This window comes from Chiloscyllium plagiosum, chromosome 10, assembly GCF_004010195.1.
Source record: "Chiloscyllium plagiosum isolate BGI_BamShark_2017 chromosome 10, ASM401019v2, whole genome shotgun sequence".
Lineage (NCBI taxonomy): Eukaryota > Metazoa > Chordata > Chondrichthyes > Orectolobiformes > Hemiscylliidae > Chiloscyllium > Chiloscyllium plagiosum.
The window spans coordinates 35,734,015-35,757,237 of record NC_057719.1 but is presented as its reverse complement, the minus strand read 5'-3'; the positions used below and the strand labels follow the sequence as shown (position 1 = coordinate 35,757,237).

The window sequence follows — 23,223 nt, the reverse complement described above, 5'->3', positions numbered from 1 at the left end:
ACACCAGAGGAAACATCAAAGAAGCGCTTCGCAGGAGGCTCCCAAACACTGATGATGTTGCCTAGCCAGGGGACGAAACGTTTGCAACAAAAACTTCCAGCTCGGCGAACAGAACCACAACAGGTTCGTGATATTTCACGGCCACACAGATATAAACCACACTAGTATAATCTATAGTCAATGTTTCATCCTGATCACAGCAATCAAATTATGCAAAATTTGAAATAGTAATTGACGAGTAGAAAAAGTGAAATATTTTGAGGTTGTGAAGCTAGAGCACATCTTACTTCTCTGGATACAAGGAATTTGTTTCTTTTAAGCAGTGTTTAAGACATGTCAGCTTTATGATAGATCAAGGAAGGACACGATTTCGAGTGTAACTGAAGGATTGGTGCTTCAAAATAAACTGGATAACTTTGTCCTTGTTTGCATGTTTAAATAAAGTGAACATAGACTACAGTTGCAGCCAGGGATATACTCCCAGGGCTTCATTGAAGAACTAATGCAACTATAACTGGCTGAATGGCCACCTGTGTTGCATGATTCAATGAACCAATTTGCTTATTTCACCAATCTTGTTTGTCTCTTCAAGAGGAAACAATAGCCCAATATTAACTATTGAACTGTATGAATTTGTTAACTTCTTGATTCGTTTTCTGGCCCACAGATAAGAGGGAACATTGATGACAGGTAGCTATAGCCAAGTGATCCTTAAACTGTTCTTAATGATTCCTAGTGAAGAGAGTCCCACTGAATAATGGTCAACAGTGCTGGGTGAAATTTGGTCTGAGGGAGGTCAAAGGCATTCTTGAAGGGACTGGGAGAATTGCCATTCCTCTTGGGCCACGTACAGTTACTTAGAGGGGTAGACATCCCCTCATTCATTTCACTGTAGACTTTCCTAAAGAAACCTTTATATACCAGAAGTTTAAATCAGACCTTCAATTCCAGTATGGGAGCCTGACTTTAAATAATTAAGTATCCTGATTCTACAAGGAGGGGCACACAGCCAAATAGCTGCTGCCGTAAAATACAAGGAGTAGGCCGTTAGTGGCAGGTGAATATCACATCCCTATTTCACTTTGGATCATTTCTCACTGGTTATGGGCGTTAATATTCAAGTGGGAGATAGCACGGGGCAGGGTGACACTAGGCACATGGACACACAAGATGACTGCTGAACCATAAGTTGGCCATTTGACACACAAGATGGCCACTGGACCACAATTTGGAGAGCGACAGCAGAGCAAACACACAAACTGCCTGGGGCCACCAGAATGCCAGCATAATGCACTCACAACCTAATTGATTAGTTTAAGGTGGGTGGGAGAGAGAATACACATGAATAGCGTATACTGCCCACTGGAGTGTCTGGGTCCAGCCAACACCTTTGATAGAAAGTTTGCTAGCAGTTTGATATGGACTCAAAACAAAGTGCTAATAGCCAGGCTGCAGTAATTGTCCTTCTCCAAAAGAGAGATTAGCACCCAATAACACAGTAATGGAATTCCGCACAGACATTGAAACTGACAACGATCGTGCTGAAATTAACAAAGGCTGCATTGGAACTGACAATGACTGCATAGAAACTATCAACGATTCTGCAATGTTTACAACAAACAAACTATGTTACAGAGACAATAACCTTATCACTGACCTATTATATCAGAAAATGTATAAAAGTATCTTGACATGTGCCATGGGTTGAGAGAAGACTCGCAGCTGACCACCGTCCTGTTGATGTCTTTCTCTCCCTGGAGCTCCGATATCACCTTGTACAATAAACTCTGTCATTGAACCCCGACTCTGACTCCGATGCTGGTGATTTTCCCGTCAACAATATCAAACCTGCTTTGTCTTTACAAGGAACAATTAGCCTGATAACCACAGGCCAATATCACTACTGCAAATTGTAAAAAAAAAACTAATAATAACTCATTGGAATATTTTTCATTGGGTCCTAATTGGTCACCACCATGACTTCAGTGTACATGGGGAAATATAGAAACTTGGATCACTGTTTTTGGTACTTGTAGTAATATTGCTGAATGAGTCAGCCATGCAGTCTTTCGCAGAAGTTTACATGGCTCAACACTGCTCTTAGTCTTAATCAGGTTGATGATCATAGAAGAAAAAGAAGACCCTGATATGTTGAATGTACCTAGTATGAGATACTATTAATAGATTCAGGAACAATTTTCATGTCCACATGCTGATAATATGCATTTGAGAAAAGAAAATGTGTAGTATCTACAAGATGCAATGCAGAAATTTACAAAGGCTTCTTGAACAGCATCTTCCAAATCCATGACCTGTACTATCTAAAAAGACAGGAGCAGCAGATAACATGATGATAACAGCACCTGCAAATGCTGTCCAAGCCACTCACTAACCTGACTTGGATATATATCACTACTCCTTCAGCGTCTCTGGTCAAAATTCTAGAACACTTTCCTGAACAGCATTGTGGGTGTACCTACACCAAATTGTCTGCAGCAGTTCAATTAGGCAGCTCATTAGCCCCTTCTCAAGGCAACTAGGGATGAGCAATAAATGTTGGGCGAACCACTGATGTCCACATCCTGTGAGTGTATTAAAAAATCAAGGGTGGCACGGTGCCTCAGTGATTAACATTGCTTGCACTGCTAAGGACCAGGTACAATTCCAGCCTTGGATGACCGTTTGTGTCGAGTTTGCACATTGTCCCCTTGTCTGTGTGGGTTTCTGCCATGTGCTACAGCTTCTCCCCACAGTACAATGATATACAGGTTGGGTGGATTGGCCATGCTAAATTGTCTGTAGTGTCCAGGGGTGTGCAAGTTAGATGGACTAGCTATGGTAATTGTGGGGTTATGGGGATAGGGCAGGGCACTGGGGCTGTGCACAGGTCTGGGCAGGATGCTGTTTGTAGGGTCGGTGTGGACCCGATGGGCCAAATGTCATCTTTCCATCCTGTAGAGATTTTGTGATTCTAAACTTTTAATGCTTTTATGAAAAATGACAAAATGGACATAGTTATAGAGTCATAGAGATGTACAGCATAGAAACAGACCCTTCGGCCCAACATGCCGACCAGATATCCCAACCCAATCTAGTCCCACCTTCCAGCACCCGGCTCATATCCCTCCAAACCCTTCCTATTCATATACCCATCCAAATGCCTCTTAAGTGTTACAATTGTACCAGCCTCCACCACTTCCTCTGGCAGCTCATTCCATGCACGTACCACCCTCTGTGTGAAAATGTTGCCCCTTATGTCCCTTGTATATCTTTCCCCTCTTACCCTAAACCTATGCCCTCTAGTTCTGGACTCCCCAACCCTAGGAAAAAAAATTTGTCTGTTTATCCTATCCATGCCCCTCATAATTTTGTAAACCTCTAAGGTCACTCCTCAGCCTCCTACGCTGCAGGGAAAACAGCCCCAGCCTGTTCAGTCTCTCCCTATAGCTCAAATCCTCCAACCCTGGCAACATCCTTGTAAGTCTTTTCTGAACCCTTTCAAGTTTCACAACATCTTTCCGATAGGAAGGAGACCAGAATTGCACGCAATATTCCAACAGTGGCCTAACCAATGTCCTGTACAGTTGCAATTGACCTCCCAACTCCTGGACTCAATACTCTGACCAATAAAGGAAAGCATACCAAACGCCCTCTTCACTATCCTATCTACCTGCGACTCCACTTTCAAGGAGCTATGAACCTGCACTCCAACATATTTGGGTAGATTTACTGGTTAACAGTAAAATTAAGTAAACTTGAACCTCCTGTAATTTTCATGATTTGTCTAAGTTCATCTATATTTGCTGCCATATGTTCCAAATGTTATATTCATCTAAGTTGGTCAATATTAAATTTGTATTATATGACAGCAAATATAGAACAAATTGTTGGAAAGTTTCTTGTCAGTATATTTCATATTGCAGTTTTGGTATGCTTTAATTCTTTTTGGTAGCATTTAGAAGGGCCACTGCAAGAAATGTTTCGTAGATCTCAGCTATGTTAAAGCTGAAAATGTGTTGCTGGAAAAACGCAGCAGGTCAGGCAGCATCCAAGGAACAGGAGAATCGACGTTTCGGGCACAAGCCCTTCTTCTTTCCTGAAGAAGGGCTTGTGCCCGAAACGTCGATTCTCCTGTTCCTTGGATGCTGCCTGACCTGCGCTTTTCCAGCAACACATTTTCAGCTCTGATCTCCAGCATCTGCAGTCCTCACTTTCTCCTCAGCTATGTTAAAAGCTTGTTCAATTTCAAACAGTACTAAGTTTTGATGAAAACAGTTTTTCTTTATTTTAGACAAATATTTATCTATTATATTCCAGAAAGTATTATGTTCACTTATTTTATAACCATAGGAGATGTTAACCTGATCTGAACCATTTATGAAGCCTTTTTTAATGTTAGATTTCATACTTTAGATATGCTGTTTTGACCTCCCTTTAGAAAAATTAAAAATATTGCCATTTACTAGTTTCCATTCCAACCATTTGAAATATTCTTGAAATCAGCTTCAATTTCAATTGAAATTAAAAACTGTTAATTACTGTCAGTTTGCTTTAAAGAAGTTGCAGCTTTTGAGAAGGCAAGCTGAACAACAATTAGAACTGCAATATTTTAAATGCTGTGAATGATTTGGACTATAAAGAATTTATAGATCTTGACATTGAATCATTAGCCTGTTCATCAATGAAAATTCTCAAGACTCAAATACATTTTTTTTTGTAGATCTCAAACAAGAGGCCCAACAATAGTACCCCTCCAACTACACAGTTAACAAAGATAAAGTTTCCTGGACCTACAGCAGTAGTGAAGAAAGAAAAGCGTCAGAGTTCTTCCAGGTTCAATATCAGTAACAACAGGGAGCTGCAAAAATTACCACCTTTGAAAGGTATTTCTTCTGTTCAGTCTTCTATGTTTAATTCTGAAGACATCAACTTCTTACATTTCCTGTAATGTACATGAAAAATCAGAAATTATTTCTGTTACCTGTGTGAATTGCCATGTTGCTGGTTTTCTGTATGCTGCTTCATTTGTTTGTAACCTCCTTTTCTCTCTTTATTCCACCATGGCTCATGATGATAGAAATCTCACCTGATTCAAAAGGCAGCAAATTCAAGCTCCACGCCCAAAGACTCAAACTTAAACATAATCCAAACTGTATGGCCCTTGAGAAAATGCTGCCCTAGTATTGGACATTTCAACTCTGGGGCAGAAGATTCTGACCATCAACCCTATCTTCACATCTCTTAATTTTGCCGTCTCTCTTAATTTTGCCGTCTCTCTTCAGTCTCCACCATCCAGAGTTTTTATTGCCTAGTTTTATAGCTCTAATCCACGCAGCATCCTGGTAAACCTCTTCTGCATTTTCTCCTTTTTACATTTCATCGTACCATATGGTTACTATTGTGGTGCTCACATCCTGGCTGCCTGAAGTTGGATCAACCTTCTCCTTTGTCCTGGTTTCATAATTAATTACCAGACCCACCCTTGTTTTCCTAGATTATTTTCTAGGGGGGATTCTGACAACATCAGGTTATAGTCCAAGGCTAGCTTTCAGAGCGCTGCTCCTTCATCAGGTAGTTGCGGAGAATCAGGTCATGATCGCAGAATTTATAGCCAAAGTAGTTCAGTGTCATGGAGATGTGATACATTAAACAATTTTAGATCAAATCGTTCATCTTTTAGAATGGGATATGCTGGTTTCTGTTCTTTGATATGTAAATCCCAGAACTTCCGCTTTCCAAACAATATGTTTGAAAAGTTAAAAATCACACAATACCAGGTTAGTGTCCAACAGGTTTTTATTTGGAAGCTCTAGTTTTCAGAGTGCTGCTCCTTCATCAGGTGGTTGTGGAGTATAAGATTGTAAGACACGGAATTTATAGCAAAAGTTTACACACAGATGAAACTGAAATGATATATTGAAAAGACCTGGATTGTTTAAGTCTCTCATCTTTTAAAATGGCCATGTTTGTTTCAGTTCATTCTTGTGTAAATCCCAGAAATTTTTTTAAAAGTTATATTCTCAAGTGAACTTTAACAATAGGTGCCATGTCGTCTCAGATAATCCTTTAAAGAATTAAAAATCACACAAGACCAAGTTATAGTCCAACAGGTTTAATTGGAAGCGCTACTCCTTCATCCGGGTGTCCACAACCACCTGATGAAGGAACAGGGCTCTGAAAGCTAGTGCTTCCAATTAAACCTGTTGGACTATAGCCTGGTTTTGTGTGATTTTTATCTTTCTACACCCCAGTCCAACACCGGCACCTCCACACCATTTGAAGGGGGGTGTGTGTGTGTGTGTATCTTTCTGTCTGTCTGTGTGGGGTGGGGGCATTGAGTGTTAAGGGATAGAAGTCTGTGAGTGGGTGTGAGTGTGGCTGTGTATGTGTGAGCATATGGCAGGGTCTGTGTGAGTGTATGGGTCTGTAGAAGTGTGTGTAGTGCAGTGGAGTCACTTGTAGTGTGACATGAATCCAAGGTCTGGTTTGGGGTTCATGTCACACTACAAGTGACTCCACGCACTACATGCGCGCACACACATCTATAGACCCATACACACCTGCAGACCCCCTCTCATATGCTCACACATACACTTCCATACTCTCACCCACACATGCACCCTCTCACAGACTTATGCCCCTTTGCACTCATACTCACACACATATACACACACACTCTCACACTCGTACCCCCCTCCCCGCGTGTGTGTGCGCGCGCGCACACACACACGTTTGTGGGGTGAATTTGTACTTGCAGAATTATTTTATTTTGCTCAAAAACTGTATGAACCCATGTAAGGTTCTGTACATCCCCTTTTTTAGAAATGGAATCAGTTTGAACATTGGGGCACAGACAACTTCACGCAGGGCACCTCACACCTTCAATGCATTATCTGAGACGGCATGGCACTTATTGTTAAAGTTCACTTGGGAATGTAACTTTTTAAAAAAAAGTTCTGGGATTTACAGATGAAAGAACTGAAACCAACATTGACATTCTAAAAGATGAGAGACTTAACAATCTTGTACTCCACAGCCACCTGATGAAGGAGGTAGCGCTCTGAAAGCTAGTGTTTCCAAATAAACCTATTGGGCTATAACCCGGTGTTGTGATTTTTAACTTGGTACACCCAAGTCCAACATCGGCACCTCCAAATAGGTGTGAAGTCTGTCTGTGTCTCTCTCTCTCTCTCTTTCTCACACTCACTCTGTCGCTGCTATACATGCATGCATATAGGTTTATGGGGTCAACTTGTTTTTCCAGATTTACATTTTATTTTGCTCAAAGACTGCATGAATCCATGTAAAACTGTGCAGAGGACTTGTCAATCTGACTCGACATTGGGACACAGACAGACTTCACACCTATTGTTACAAAAGTTGGGCTATCTTGAGAATCCAATTTAAAAGAAGTTCTGGGATTTACATATCCAACAACAGAAACCAGCATATCCCATTCTAAAAGAAGAAAGATTTGATCTGAAATTGTTTAATGTATCACATCTCCATAACAGTGGACTAATTTGGCTATACATTCTGTGATCATGATCTGATTCTCCACAACCACCTGATAAAGGAGCGGTGCTCCAAAAGCTAGTGCTTCCAAATAAATCTGTTGGACTATAACCTGGTGTTGTGTGATTTTTAACTTTGTCCACCCCAGTCCAACACCGGCACCACCAAGTTCAGGGAGATTCAGCATGGTAATACCATTGAATGACAAAGGATGATGGTGAAACTTTCTCCTGTTCAAAATGATCAATGCCTGGAGCTCACATAGCTGGACATCAACGGCTTCAGTGTCTGAGGAGCCGCAGATGGTGCTGAATGTTGGACAATGATGAATCAACATCCCTACTTTTGACTTTATGTTGGAGGGAAGATCATTGAAGCAGCTCAAAGTGTTTGGAATTCCTGAGGAATTCCTGTGATGATTATCCTGTAACTTAGATTATTGATCTCCAATAATCACAAGCCTCCATTGTGTTAGTTATGTATTGATTGCAAGAAGATAAGTGCTTGGATCTAAATATTCAGGAATAGATGACTTTGAAAGGACAGGCAGGAAGGAGAGGGTAGGAGCAAATTACTGCAGTTGCTGGAACCTGTATTGGAAACAAAAATTGCAGGATATCACAGCGGTCAGGCAGCACCCATGGAGAGAAAGCAAGTTAATGTTTCAAGTCTAGATGACTCTTCATTAGAATTGAAATGAAGTGTACAGAGAGCAGCATTTATGCAATAGTTAGAGGAGGTAGGTGGTGGTTGGAGCGCAAGGGACGAAAGGATGTTGTTAGTTCATATTATGTGATTGGAATGTGAGAATGACAACAAAAGTGTGTCTAACTACCAGATTGGAAAGAACAAATAGTCGCACGGGAGGAAAATGTCATCTTAAAAATAGGCACTTTACAAACTTTTTTTTTAATGCAGGTAGGAGCCTGGACACACTCCGGGATGGTAGTGGAGGCAGATAGAATAGGGGCATTTAAGGGACTTTTAGATAAGCACATGAATGTGCAAGAAATAGATGGATATGGACTAAAGGCAGAAAGAATTAGTTTAATTTGGCATCATGTTCAGCACAACATCATGGGCTGAAGAACCCATTCCTGTGCAGCACTGTTCTATGTTCTAAAATAATGCATACACTGGGCAAAGGTTAGTTGTTAATTCACAGGATTGGGAAAGTTTTTAAAGAGGAACAAAAATAATAGAGGGAATAAGTAAACTTTTAAGGTGAACTTGCAAGTAATATAAAAATAGATAGTAAAATCTAAATATGTAAAAAGAGAAAGCCTAAAGTGAACCTAGGCCTTTTAGAAACTGAGGTTCAGGAAATAATAATGGAGCCAGGAAATGGCAGAGAAGTTAACTAAATACTTTGCATCAGTCTTCACAGTAGAATGCATGATTGCCAATCAAAAAATACCAAATCAAGTGGCAAAATGGGGTCTGGGTGAGAGGAAATAGAAAAGAATATAGAATATCCTTTTATTGTTATTAATAAACACTAACTATTACTTGAGGAAAATATATTACAGAAACTGCTAAAGGCTTAATCCTCTGGACTTGACTGATGTTAAAGGATGTCAAGATTAGAGTGATAATGGAAAAGCACAGCAGGTCAGGCAGCATCCAAGGAGCAGGAAAATCGACGTTTCGGGCAAAAACCCTTCATCAGGAATCACTTTAAAGGATGCACCTACAAAGACAATGGATGCACTGGTAGTAACCCTTCAATTCTAGAAAAGTCACAAAGGATTGAAAAACTACCAATGTAATGATCTTATTTTAAAAGACAACCAAGAGGTTACTTTAGGCCAGTTAATCATAGAATCCATACAGTATGGAAGCAGGCCATTTGGGCAATTGAGTCCACACCTACCCCTCTGAAGAGAATCCACCCAGGCCCACTACCTACCCTGTCCCTATTATCCTGCATTTCCCATGGCTAATCCACCAGGTGTATACATCTGTGGCCACTATGGGTAATTTAGCATGGCCAGTTCACCTAACATGCACATCTTTGGACTTTGGGAGGAAACTAGGCTCAAAGAGGAAATCTACGCAGACACTGGGAGAGTGTGCAAACTGTACACAGACAATCACTCAAAGCTAGAATCGAACCCAAGTGTCTGGCGCTGAGGCAGCAGTCTAATACTGAGCCACCGTTCCCCCTATGATAGTCTACTCTAAAGGCCGTAATAGAGCAATTAGAAATGTCTAATGTAATCAAGTCGAGTCACTGTGGCTTCATGAAGAGGAAATCTCACCTGGCATGTTTACAGTGGAAACTCTATTAAAAGTTTTAAAGTCTGCTCCCTATTCAGGAGACTGCAGCAGCGCACAAACGTCCAACCCTGCCCCCAGCACACAGCGCGTGATCCTCCGCCCCCAATCTGGCCCCCCCCCAGCACAAAGTACGCGAGCCCTCGCCCCCAACACAGCCCTCCACCACTGCTCTCCCCCGGCCCCTCTCCGGGGAATCCGGACTGTACACTAAAAACAAGATTTCTGCCTTTGTGGGGTAAGTCTCCAAATAGCGAGCGCACACAGACACACACACATACTCTTGCCCTGTACAGGACAATATTGGAGAGATTATTCCTGGGAAGCCAGAGGCGAGTTAGGGTGCACCCCTCTGTAGAACTCCAGGGAAAGTGTGGGGAGAGAGAGGGTGGGATGTCAGCCATTTGGAGACGGTGCCTGTTTCATCACTATAAATAAAAGACGCGCTCACTGCTGGAAACACGTCTTTGATGTAATGTTTCTATTGGGACTTCGAGATCCTCTTCGGATAATCCAATTTTCGGATAATCGAGGTTCCCCTGTATTAGAATTCTTTTAATTAACAAGCTGGATAATAAAAGGGACCTAGTAGGTGTAATATTTGGAAGGCCAATTGATTAAAATTAATAGACCACCCTGTCAGAAATAGTGTATTGACATGGATAGACAATTGGCTAGTCAATAAGAGTTGAGATAAATGGAGTATTTTCACAATGGCAACCTGTCATTAGGAAGCAGATAAGCTAACCATGGTATACCAAGATGTTACAGAGGTTGGTGCTGGGGCCACGCTTATTTGCAACATACATAAATTACTTGGCTAACAGAAGTGAATATACATGTTTGTGGATGGCACAAAAACTGGTGGAAACACAAGTGGTGAGCCTACTTGGGGATATAGACAGGTTAAGTGAGTGATCAGAAACTTGGCAGATGAAATATCATGTGCCATTATGCACTTTGGCTGGTCGAATAGAGGAATGAAATATTGCTTCAAGGGAGAAAAGTTGAAGCACAAACATTTTGACTGTCCTTGTGCATAATCATGAAAGGCTAGCATACGAGTTCCGTTAGTAGGGAAGGCAAATGAAATGTTTCATTTATTGCAAAAGAAATTGAATATAAAAATGGGAAGTTTTGCTAAAACTTTACAAGACACTTGTTAGACCACACCTAAAATACTGTGAGCAGTTTTGGAGCCCTTAAGTATGCAAAAATATAATTGCAGTCCAGAGAAGGTTCACTAGGTTGACACTTGCTCTGTAGGGAGTTTCTGTAGATGCTGAGAGGCTATTTCCCTTTGTGGGAAGTCTAGGACCAGAGAGAAATAGGCCTACACACTATTTACACACTAAGAATATAAGTTAAGGCTATGTTGTCTACCCAGTGCCAGGTTTCAGGACATCTACTCAGGGAGGGATAAGAACTTGAAAGGGTGGGGAGGATCCAGATATCATGATCCATGTAGATACCAACTGTATGGGTGTAGGTCTAATGAAGAGGTCCTGTTTAGACAGTATAAGGAGAAATGTACAAAACTGAAGACGAGAACTTCAAATATTAATTGCTGAATCATTACCTGAACCACATCAGTTGGCAAAGGGCACATAAGATTACTGAAATGAATGCAAGGGTCAAAGATTATACGGGAGGAGTTGGCTGGATAATAGGTCAGTAGACAAACTGTGGTCAACACTTAAGGGGACATTTCAGAATAAGTATGTCTCTGCTATAAAGAAAAATTCTAAAGGGAATACCCATCATCCGTGATTAATTAAATTAAGAAAAGCGTCCAACCTGAGGAAAAAGTACTGACATCCATACTGGAGGAAGTGGGGACTGGGTCAGTTTGAACAGTTGTAGAACTAGTGTTCCTGAAAACTGCGCAATCAAGCAAGTAGGGAGGGATTTAAGCTTAACACTGGGGATGAGGGATTAAACTTGGGTAGGTATAGCAAATCAAAGAATAGAGTCAAGGCAAGAAAACAAATAGTAATTTCGGTAATGAAGGCCAGAGGTGGCAAAAAAGTGCATAGAATGTAGACCTAAGAATACGCTGACAGTCGAGGCTAGATGTTGGCAAGAAACAAAAAGGCACAATCAAATTCCCGTAGCATTCATAACAATGTAAATGAATCGATAGTGCAAATTAAAGTAAATAAATGTGATCTGAGAGAACTTCTGGAGCCGTGACTGCATAATGTTATGGTTTGGTCCTACGTGTGACTGTCATATGGCATTTGAGAAGAATAGCAAGCTAGGTAAAGTTGAAGGGGTAGCACAATTAATTATGACGCTGGTGCAATAGTTATAGATTTTCTTGATTCAGGACATCAGGGTGTCTGAATGGTTTGGGTGGAAATAAAGATTAATAAGCTAAAGAAGTGTGTTGGGGAATAGTCTTCAGGCCTCCTAACAGTATTCAGTATTCAAAGTTTGTGAGAAGATTTGTAGCTCGGGTGCTCGTTGCTGTGGTTCTGTTCGCCGAGCTGGAAGTTTTTGTTGCAAACGTTTCGTCCCCTGTCTAGGTGACATCCTCCGTGCTTGGGAGCCTCCTGTGAAGCGCTTCTGTGCTGTTTCCTCCGGCATTTATAGTGGCCTGCCCCTGCCGCTTCCGGTTGTCAGTTTCAGCTGTCTGCTGTAGTGGCCGGTATATTGGGTCTAGGTCTATGTGTTTGTCCAGGACAAACAGGAAGACAGCTAACGATCCGCATCCACGAACATTAACTAGCCACGAAACGACACGACCAGCTATCCCTAGTAGCCACACACGTAGACGACAAGCAACATGAATTTGACTGGGACAACACTACCATTATAGGGCAAGCGAAACAAAGAACAGCCAGGGAATTCCTAGAAGCATGGCACTCATCCACAAACTCCATCAACAAACACATAGACCTAGACCCAATATACCGGCCACTACAGCGGACAGCTGAAACTGACAACCGGAAGCGGCAGGGACAGGCCACTATAAATGCCGGAGGAAACAGCACAGAAGCGCTTCACCGGAGGCTCCCAAGCACTGAGGATGTCACCTAGACAGGGGACGAAACGTTTGCAACAAAAACTTCCAGCTCAGCGAACAGAACCACAGCAGTATTCAGTATATGGAACACACAAAGTATACAAGAATGAATATAGGGTGCTTATGATTAAGGTATAGAAATATCATCTACATATCAAACTAGAAAAATGAGATATGATGTGTTCATACAATGATTTAGAGTTTTCTCGCGTAATGGAGCCTGGGCCCAGCCAAAGAGCAGGTTTGACTTGAGATTGTGTAATGTTGCAGGATTGATCAATGACTTCAGATTAAAGGCAGCCCAGATAAAAGACTACAATATGATTAAATTTTACATCCAGTTTGAAGGGGGAAAGAGTGGATTTAAGATAAGTATTTTAAATTTAAATAGATGCAATTGTGTGGGCATGAGAGCTGAACTAGTGAAGTGACCTAGAGTGTTAGGCAAGATAATAGGTCAATAGACAAACTGTGGTCAACATTTAAGGGGACATTTCAGAATAAATATGTCTCTGCTATGAAGAAAAATTCTAAAGGGAATACCCACCATCTGTGATTAATTAAGAAAAGCTTCCAACCTGAGGAAAAAGCATATCTTGCACAAAGATGAATGGCAGGTCAAATGGTTGGACAGAATATGAAGAATTGCAGAGAAGGGCTACAAGATTAATCAGAAGGAAGACATTGGAGTATGAGAGGAAGCTAGCTAGAAATTTAAAATAGATAGCAAGATTTCTCAAAAGGAAAGGTGTGAGTAAAGTGTGTTGGTAGAGAGTAAGAATGGGGAGTTAATATTAGTGAGAAAATGCGTTTGAGACTTTTCTCATTAATTTTGCGCTTAAAAATGTTGGAAGCTCAATTTCTGGGTTTATCAATTTATAATTTTCACACTTTGGATTGAAATATTAATTTCAGCATGGCATTAAAAATCTTATTTCAGGAGTGTTTAATGTGTTATGACCTGACATTTTGAATTTAACATGTTAGCTATTGCAAATGTAATTTGAATTTTATATAATACTGCCAGAAAACTTGGTGTATCAATACCACAAGTTGAATTGGAGTTGAAGAATTGACAAAGCCAGTTATCAAATCGAAATCTTTCAATTGTAAGAGATGTAAAGGAAACTGCAGTTTACTCTGACTGTTTATCCTGAGGGGAAAAAGGAACACTTGTGAAACACGCAAACTAATAAAATGCACTAAGTAGCCACGTTCAGTTTCCCCCCAAATTATTTTCTAAGTTTAACGCAATGCTGACCTCTATTTGTTTTCAAGCATAGATATTTTTGATAACTAAAACTTTTAGCTTTTTTTAAGAAGCATGAGACATTTCTTGCAGTCCAAAAAACAGCAATTGCTTCTGACCTCATAACATTGCCTCAGTGGAGCAGCAGAGAGAAACCATCTTTAATGGCAGCAGAGGATAATAAATGTAAAATAACTATTCAAAAATACATTTCAGTAAGCTATTATAAGTAGATTAAGTAAGAACACAACTTTTTTTGGTTATCAATTGTCATTTCCAATAGCTAAGAGAGGCGAATGCTCAATTAAACATATTCACCAGCTGTACCAGATGATAACCAGATTAGATAGTCAACCCTATTGAAGATAATTTAAAAGATTAACATCGCCATTTTTAGCAGGACTACATTTATAAGAGGGCAAAAATGTGATCTTCCTGTGTGAAACCTTTCCTTGAATTAAACTTACAATTTGTATTTTCAAAAATATTTCCTTCTTGTTATGCATGTGATTTGCATTTTTGGATCAAAAATGATAAATATTTGAAAAGCCATAGATATTTGTTTGATTCGCCATAGTCTACAGAGCTACGGACCAAGATTTTCTAAATGGAGTGAGGGAAGTTAATTGTTTGGCATGGGCATGATGGCTGAATGGTTGCCTTCTGTACTGTGAACATCTTGAATCATTTGAGATATGCTGTACTTGCGTGCAGTGGTAAAACAGATTCTGTGCCTCTGTATTAAAGTACATTTTGCCATTTAATGATAGAAGAGCTTAAAATTCTTGGAAATTGGAGTACTAGCAGTGGGTTTGACTTCCAGGGATAACAAAGCTGTGGAGATAGAATTTTAAATGAAGACTTCGGAGTTAATGAATATTCGAACTAGGAGAATTCTGACCTGAAGTGACCATGTTTAAGATGCTCGTGACACACTTGTTGAGAGGGGCAATTGAAGGAGATTTGCAGGGACCACCTGGTCAGAAGTATATACTGGGCTCAAAAAACCTTAAACCTTATATGAACCTTTGAAACAGAACTCAAGCTGCATGGTTATCGTGCGGTTTTGAGGGAATCAAATGGAGGCATAAGGAAAGTTGAGTTGTGTTTAGTTTCAAATATAAGTGTGTCCTTTGTACTTTTGAGGCCTTTAGCATAACTGACTAGTTAGTGTAATGATTAGTATTCATGTTCTTTGATTTTGATGTAATGAAGTTCTTTCTTTCAAACTGTGAACCTTGTGGCTTCATTCTTCTAGTAAATATCAGTGTTTTAGTCATAGACCCATAGCATGCACAGGATGAAGCAGATGCTTCAGTCCAACTCCATGCTGATCAGATGTCCTAAATAAATCTAGTCCCATTTTCCATCATTTGGCCCATATTGCTGTAAACCCGTCCTATTCATATACCTTTCCACATGCCTTTTAGATGTTGTAATTGTACCAGTCTCCTCCACATCCTCTGGCAGATCATTCCCTCTACATGAAAATGTTGGCCCTTGGGTCCCTTTTAAATCTTTCCCCTCTCGCCTTAAATGTATGCCCACCTACCCAGGGAAGCGATCTTGCCCGTTCACTCTATCCATGCCCCTCATGATTTTAAACAAAAACACTTATCTGGTCTCTAAGAAGTTCATAACACTAAAGGCATTGACTAAGCTATGCAGCAAATATTTTGTGAAATTTTGGGTAGCCTGAGAGAGGCTACTTTCACCGAGCTTCTTCCACCGAGCTTCTTCAATAAATTAAAATTTCCTTCAGTTATAATATATATTCTTAAAATAAGTCACAAATACTGGTTACCATCTAAGCTATAATATGGAATTAGAACTATATTCCCTTAGCCCCACTAATAATTGTCCCTGGCCACAAACCAAACGTGCAGTATCTAACCTAAGAGATGTTACTGCCTCCTGGAGCAAAATGTCCAAGTAGTTTTCCTCTTCTCTGATGCTTTGCAGCATTCAGAGTTCAAGCTGCAGACTATTGCTAATTGCTGATGATGAGTAGCAGTTTTATTTATTTAACTCAGCAGTCTACTTTAATGTAAAGGGGTTTCATCTCATTCTCAACAGGACACTCAACAAATACCCACATGCACTTTGGTTGAGCTGGTTCTGAGTACTCTTGCTATGCATTCTCTAAGGAGGACAATGTCAGTAAGTAACTGGCAGTTAGGCAACCCCGTGGTTTTTGATGTGGACCAGCCAAAAACTGTGTTTTTACGTAGTTTAGTTGGCACATGCCTGTGGATTGCAATACTAAGACATGTTCCCATGTACACTGTGGAACAGAACTGCAGAGCTCATAATCTGTACCTTTGGTCATTTTTCTCGCCATCGACTCTTAATGCTGTGGTTTGTTCTTTTTCTCGTTTTAGTTCATTTTCTCCTTTCCTTTGTTATTTCTGTATGTTGCTGTTCAGGTTAAAATGGAGCTAAAGCCCAGGTCTGGATAAGAACCAGGTTCTTCTGTCCCCTCGTAAATCTCAGTCTCAGTCAATTGGAAGAGAGCATACACATGTTCAATAAGTAACTCAAAGGAAGTGAGGTAGAAATCGAAATGGGAGTGAGGATATGGGGAAGGTAATAGGGTAGTGTTTGAGTTGAAAGGTATAGGCAATGCTGAGTTAACTCCCAATTGAAAGCTGCAACCCACAATCTAGCAACTCCTTTTTCTGAAATGCCATGCTTCCCTATCTGCAGCAACTGTAGCTCAGTAGGTAGGTGCTCACCTCTGAATCACAAGGTTCTGGGTTCAAATCCCACTCCAGTGGCTGAGCACAAAAGTTGAGTCTGCCATTCAAGTGCAGTTGCAAAGGAGCACTGCTGGAACGAAAAGTTAAACCAAACCTCTATTTGCTCAGGTCGATCTAAAAGATCCTTTGGCACTGTTTCAAAGAAGAGCAGAGGTGTTATCCCTAGTGTACTAACTAATCTCTTGGAATTTCTTTTGCAGACGTAGATTTTAGGAAGCTTGAAATCATTAGTTACGGGTCTGCTGGTGGCTAGTCAGGTTTATCCTTGCCCTTATAGATTCTCCCACAGTGGGTGCAGATGAACATTTGGTTGCTGCTAAAGACAATTAGACCAATATTTACACCTCAAAGCAACAAATTATTTAATGATTATCGCAGTCCTGTTTGTGGCAACTTGCTGAGGGGAAAAAAAGGTCTTTCAAACCTTATTAATGTATATGACTTTATTCAAGAAAGGAAAGGTAAATCAAAAAACTAAAGGCTCATCAGCCATAAGACATAGGAGCAGAATTAGGCCATTCTGTCCATTTGAGTTACTTCACCATTCAGTAAGATCATGACTGAACTGATAAATCTCTATTCCACTTTTCCTGCCTTTTCCCATAACGCTTGATACCCTTGCTGATGACAAATCTGTGTATCTCAGCTTTAAATTTACTTAATGACTCAGCCTATTCAGTAAGAATTCCACAGATTCGCTATCCTCTGAGGAAACAAATTCCTCCTCATCTCTGTTTTAAATATGCAACCTTTTTTTCTGAATTTATGCCTTCTGGATTGAGACTTTAGCATAGAGTCATAAAGATGTACAACACAAAAACAGACCATTTCAGTCCAACCGTCCATGTCGACCAGATATCCCAACCCAATCTCGTCCCACCTGCTAGCACCCGGCCCATATTCCTCCAAACCCTTCCTATTCATATACCCATCCAAATGCCTTTTAAATGTTGCGATTGTACTAGCCTCCACCACTTCCTCTGGCAGTTCATTCCAAACACGTACCACCCTCTGCGTGGAAAAAGTTGCCCCAACCTTTTTGCAGCTACCCTGTAAAGTTGCCTCTTACTCTTGTAAATGGCCATGAGTACAGTCAGATCTGCTGTAACGTGTTAGTTCTGTTCTCATACAATCCTGTGTTATACAAAAATTGCATATTAGCAGCATAATTTAAACTAATGGGGCTGGAATTGCCTTATAACCAACACATGCTTTAAAAGTTTGTGCTACAGAAACAGTGTCCCCAATTCGTCAATCGCGTTATAGCGAATTCACATTAGCAAAACATGCCTTAAAGCAGAACGGCCTATACAGGCTTTACCTACTTGATCTCTCTTCATAAGACAGTCCCTCCATACCTGATATCAGCCTAGTGAACCTTCTCTAGACTGCATCTAATGCCAATAAGTTTTTTCTTCGATCAGGAGATTAAAAATGTTCACTATATTTCAGCCATGATCCAACTAGTATCTGGTATAGTTTTAGTGAAACCTCCTTACTTTTATACTCCATTTCTTCAAAATAAAGTCCAGAATTCTATTTACCTTCTGTATTATCCACTGGACTTGGATGCTAGTCTTTTGTAATTATAGACAAGGGCTCTCAAATTCCTCTGTTCTTTAGTTTTCTGTACTTTTCTCCATTTAAATAATATTCCATTCCTGCACTTTTCCAGCCAAAGTGCATAACCTCAGATTATCATGTGAAAACGTATTTACCAAATTTTCTTTTCTACTCACTTAACTTGTCTGTATTCCTCTGCAAACCCTTTGTGTCATTTTCACCACTTGCCTTCCTACCTATTTTTGTGTCATTCGAAAGCTTAGCTATAGTGCATTCACTTTACTCACCCAAGTCATTAATATATATTGTAAATAATTGTGGTCCCAGCACTGATCCCTGTGACACACCACTAGTTGCAGGTTGCCATCCTGAAAATGTCCCCTTATCCTGTCTTCTATTTGCTAACTTTTTGTTTTCCATGATAATAGACTACCTACAACATCATGGGATCTTAAGTAGCCTAATGTGTAGTACCTTATCAAAGATCTTACAGAATTTCAAAAATGTTAAATCTACTACCTCCACTTTATCCTGTTTTGGTACCACCTTAAAGAATTCTCGTAGATTTGTCAGGTCTGACTCATTGAAAAGTTTAATCAATTTACAGTTTTAGATCATTACACTCATGTGGGATCATGATACTTTTATTCATGGATGCTTGGTCAGGTTCTTCCAGGTCTTTTTGCTTGTAGTCTTCTAGTGTTAATCATGAGTTCAGCTGCTGGGAGCTGTTCACGCTGATCCCTTTTCCAAGATCCTTTACTCAAATGTCATCCTTATTGCATCCTCTTCTTGTCAGTTAGTATGTAACTCAAAGATCCTTTTAGCTCAATCAATGCTTCATCTTGATATACAACAGTTTGCAATTGCATCATTTGTTTTAACCCAATCAACAGTTATTTATGCCACAGTTTTAGTCTAGCAAAAGCAGTTTGAGCCAGGCTTTTTGGTACTTGATAAAAAAACCAAAAAACCGAGGATGGTTCACTGGACCCAAAACGTTAACTCTGACTCCTCTTCACAGATGCTGCCAAACCTGTTGAGCATTTCCAGCAACTTCTGTTTTGTTTCTTTGGTTCTTGATTCATGCTGTGGGATTCCATAGGCTGTTAACCCATTATATTTTAGTTTACAGCCCTTCAGTCAGTGCTTTTTTTGTCACCTTTTGTTTTTAAATAAGGGTTACATTAGCAGGTTTACAATCCTTTGGCCATGTTTTAAGAAAGATTGCCACCAGTGTATCCACTATCCCTTTAGGTGCTTTCTTTTAATGTCCTAGGATGCATTCCATCAGCTCCAGAAACTGATAGACCATTAGTTCCTTTAGTTTCCCTAGCACTTTTTCTCTAGTGATATTATTGTATTTACTACTTCTCCTCCTTTTGCCCCTTGATTATAGAGTCAGAGAATACTATAAATGTCTCCTACTGTGGAGACTGATGCAAAGCGTTTATTCCTGATTCACCAGCCTCATTCTCTAAGGAGCCTAAGTTCACTTTGGATTCTTTTATATAAATAAAGAAACTCTTGCTGTTTGTCCTGATATTATTTGCAAGCTTTTTTCTCCCTTTGTTTTGATAGTCTTTTGTTGATTTTTAAAAATATTCACAATCCTCTGGCTTACCACTAGTCTTTTCCACGTTTTTTTTCTTTCAATTTGATAGTGATGTTAACTTCCCTGGTTAACCATGGTTGGCTTATCCCCTTCCTAAACGTTTTTTTTCCTCTCTAAAATGTGTCTTTGGCAAGAGAAATGAGCTATTGACTTAAAAATCTGTCATTAGTCCTCATTCACTTTCCCAGTCCACTCCAGCCAGCTCTGCCCTTATTTCTTTGTAATTACCCTGCTATAAATTACTCCTACTTGTCTTTTTTTTCATCTTCCAATTCAAAGTAATTTATTTCCATTGTACTTATCCTAATATTGGTGATGTTGAAGTTATTGGAAATCATAATTTGCATTAAAATAGACTTTTGTTTGGAAAGCATCTGCTAATCAAAAACACATCATGTCAAACTAACTGGTTTGAATTCCTAAATTGACTGAGTTATTATGTGTGCTTTTGGACAGCATTCGACAAAGAGCTACAAAAGAGATGGAAACTTGCAATTCTGGACTGGCAGACAGTAAGGATATGAAGTGGAATATTCAGGGAATCAAAGAGTGCTGGTAGATTGATGTATTTCAGGCTGGGAGATAATTGGCACCGATGATGGCTAGGTTGGTTTGGAACTTTCCATGATTTTTAAAAATTCAAGTAACTGCTTGATTTCTTTCAGTTTGTTTGGGTCAACTGGTATGTCAGGTTTGAAGGTGAAACAATTAATCTAATGGATTCAAACCTCAGATGGCGAAAATGCATCGCGGTCATTTAAGACTAGTGCCATTGCTTAGGAATTGATTCATTTGGTTGAACTGGACATTTCCAAAGCCTGATGGGCTTTAATTTCCCGTTACAGCTGAACAATGTATGGTGATCTAATGAAAGGATTCAGGAATATGTGAAATGGATTTTTCATTTGAAATAAGAGAGGACTTGAGAGGACAATAATGAAAATGAATGTCTCTCAAAATCTGAAATGTATATCCCAAGAAATCAAGTCTGATATTTAAAATTTGTGTTTCCTGTGAAGGATTAATTTCTTGCTCCAAATTAAACCTGGGTAATGAACAGAGTTTGAACAGTAATCTGATCAATGTATACACTGAATGCACAGTCATGGCCAATCAGAAATGTCTTTCTATTTGCAGTTTGTTACTGTCATTTAATGTAGTCATTCCTACCCAATCAGCTTTCTGCGAGGTGCTGACATCACTAACTAGTCTCTTCCCTTCGGTGTAGCTTCATTTTCGTAGTGTTTTGTGCTAAAATGGAAGCTGCTTTCTTGCCTTAAGGAATAGCTAGTTCTGCTGGTATAGGCTAGATGTTGACATGTAACAGAGCTGGTAGCAGGATGGTGGTGGATGCAGCCAGTTCGAATGGGCCCTTCCAGCCCACGGGCCTTCTTCATTTTCGAGGTGGGTTTATAATGTATGCGGCAGTGGAATGTTACGCTTGCTTATCTGTTCGTGCGGTGCTTTTGTGAGGGGAGATTAGAAATAAAGGAAGTGCGCACTTGGAGAGCAATTCTGTTGAAGCCTGTATTCCATCAGGGCGTTGTTTGCTCTTGTTTAAAATCAAAGAGCAAATTCTGTAATAGGCTTCAATTGTACGATTAGTAAGGCAGCTCTGGTTCATTGAAGCATTTCCTTCCTATCTTGAATCTGAGTTTGCTGCTTTCTGCTGTCACTGTCCCATCCCCCAACTAAGCGTGCTGATGTCAAAGGAAGTGAGGTCATTAGCCTTTAGGAGAGGTTGAGTGATTGTTGGGGGCTGGGCTTTAGCCCAGGTTTGGATCTTTTCGGAGGTTGTTTTGTAACATAACTTTTTTTTTGCCTGCTTACTTTCAAGTGCGGGAGAAAAATCTGCACCGTTTCATTTATTCAGTACGGTTTTGTCCTTTTAAAGCAAAATACATATATTTCATATTTAATGTATCATTACATAAGTGTTTTGATGGAGTCTCGGTGTTATCTTGCTGAATGTATTTCAAGCTCGGAGTGTTTTGCTTGTTTTGTTTTCAAACTTTTGGAATGTTGTGTACAAGATGGGACCTAATTAGCCAAGTATTTGAAAGCTACTGTTAGAATTTAGCTGTGTATTCAAAAAGGAAGCCTCCCTAATTTGTGATTCATGTTTATTGGGTATGCGTTCAAAAATTTAAAACTTACTATTGTAATTGACAGTGCTCCACATATGGGCAGATGCTAAGTAAAGCTATTTTTAAAAAAAAAAACTACCATCATTTATTAAAAATAGTTTTTGCAGTGGAAGCCAGTTTCGTAATGCGTGATATTTTGCACTTGCGTGTGGTCATGAATTTAACTGGCTACCCTGAAGGTAACTGCAAACACTAATATTGAAAAACCTTCTTAAAGATCAGATAGAATGATTATATTTAAAACTAAAGTATTTTAAGGTTATTTATTGTATCTTTCAAAATTAATATTAAACAAAATGAATTATGATTCTGGCTATTTGCAAGTCTGCAATGTTAACTTTTCAAGTTTTAGTTACTTTCTCAGTCCAGGATGTGGACGGTATTTACCAGTCCTGTTTAAATTGTGGTTAGAAGTTGCAGATACTTTGCACATCAAAATTAATGTGATACTAGGAATTTCTGTGCAGTTAACAGTTTCACTGTGACTAGTTAGAAAATTTTTGACAATCAATGGAAAGAATGTTATTGTTACTGTAGAACTTGAGCATTTTCTCGTACATCTAAAAAGAAAGTACTTGGAAACAGCTACATAACTATAAGTACTAGGATTTTCTATATTGACTGCAGAGTAACTTGTAATTCTTAGTTACTGGATTTCTGCAATATGTTGCAAACAGTTGAAGTCCGGTTTTAATGTAGAAGATGCCACCAAGCCATCAGATCCATGTTCACACTCTGCAGAACAATCAGTTTGTCTCTTTCCCGATCCCTGTAACCATGTAAGTTTTATTTACCTCACGTTGGCATCCAATTTCTATTGAAAATCATTAATTGTCTTCGCTTCATCCACCCATGTAGGTAGCGAGTTGTAGGTCAATGCAATCTTGGATTAAAAAAAACTGTTCTTCCTTCTGTCTTCCCATATCTGTGTCCCAGAACTGTGTCGCCAATACTTGTACCATCAAATAATGGAAACAGCTTTTCTTAATCTACCTGATCTGGAAATTTTTGTTGCAAACGTTTCGTCCCCTGTCGAGGTGACATCCTCAGTGCTTGGGAGCCTCCTGTGA

General features: G+C 39.7%; 1 protein-coding gene across 6 annotated transcripts in view; it reads left to right on the top strand.

The window, feature by feature from the left end:
- ppp2r5ca (protein phosphatase 2, regulatory subunit B', gamma a) overlaps positions 1-23,223 on the top strand; it is a 181,578-nt gene that overhangs the window by 48,517 nt on the left and 109,838 nt on the right. For 4 of the 6 annotated variants that reach the window (XM_043697390.1, XM_043697388.1, XM_043697387.1 and 1 more), the window contains exon 3: positions 4,721-4,883. In XM_043697390.1, coding sequence (XP_043553325.1) covers positions 4,721-4,883 — 163 coding nt within the window. Of the gene's footprint in view, positions 1-4,720; positions 4,884-21,205; positions 21,411-23,223 lie in introns of those variants that run through there. The other 2 variants (XM_043697394.1, XM_043697392.1) reach the window with 1 other exon arrangement.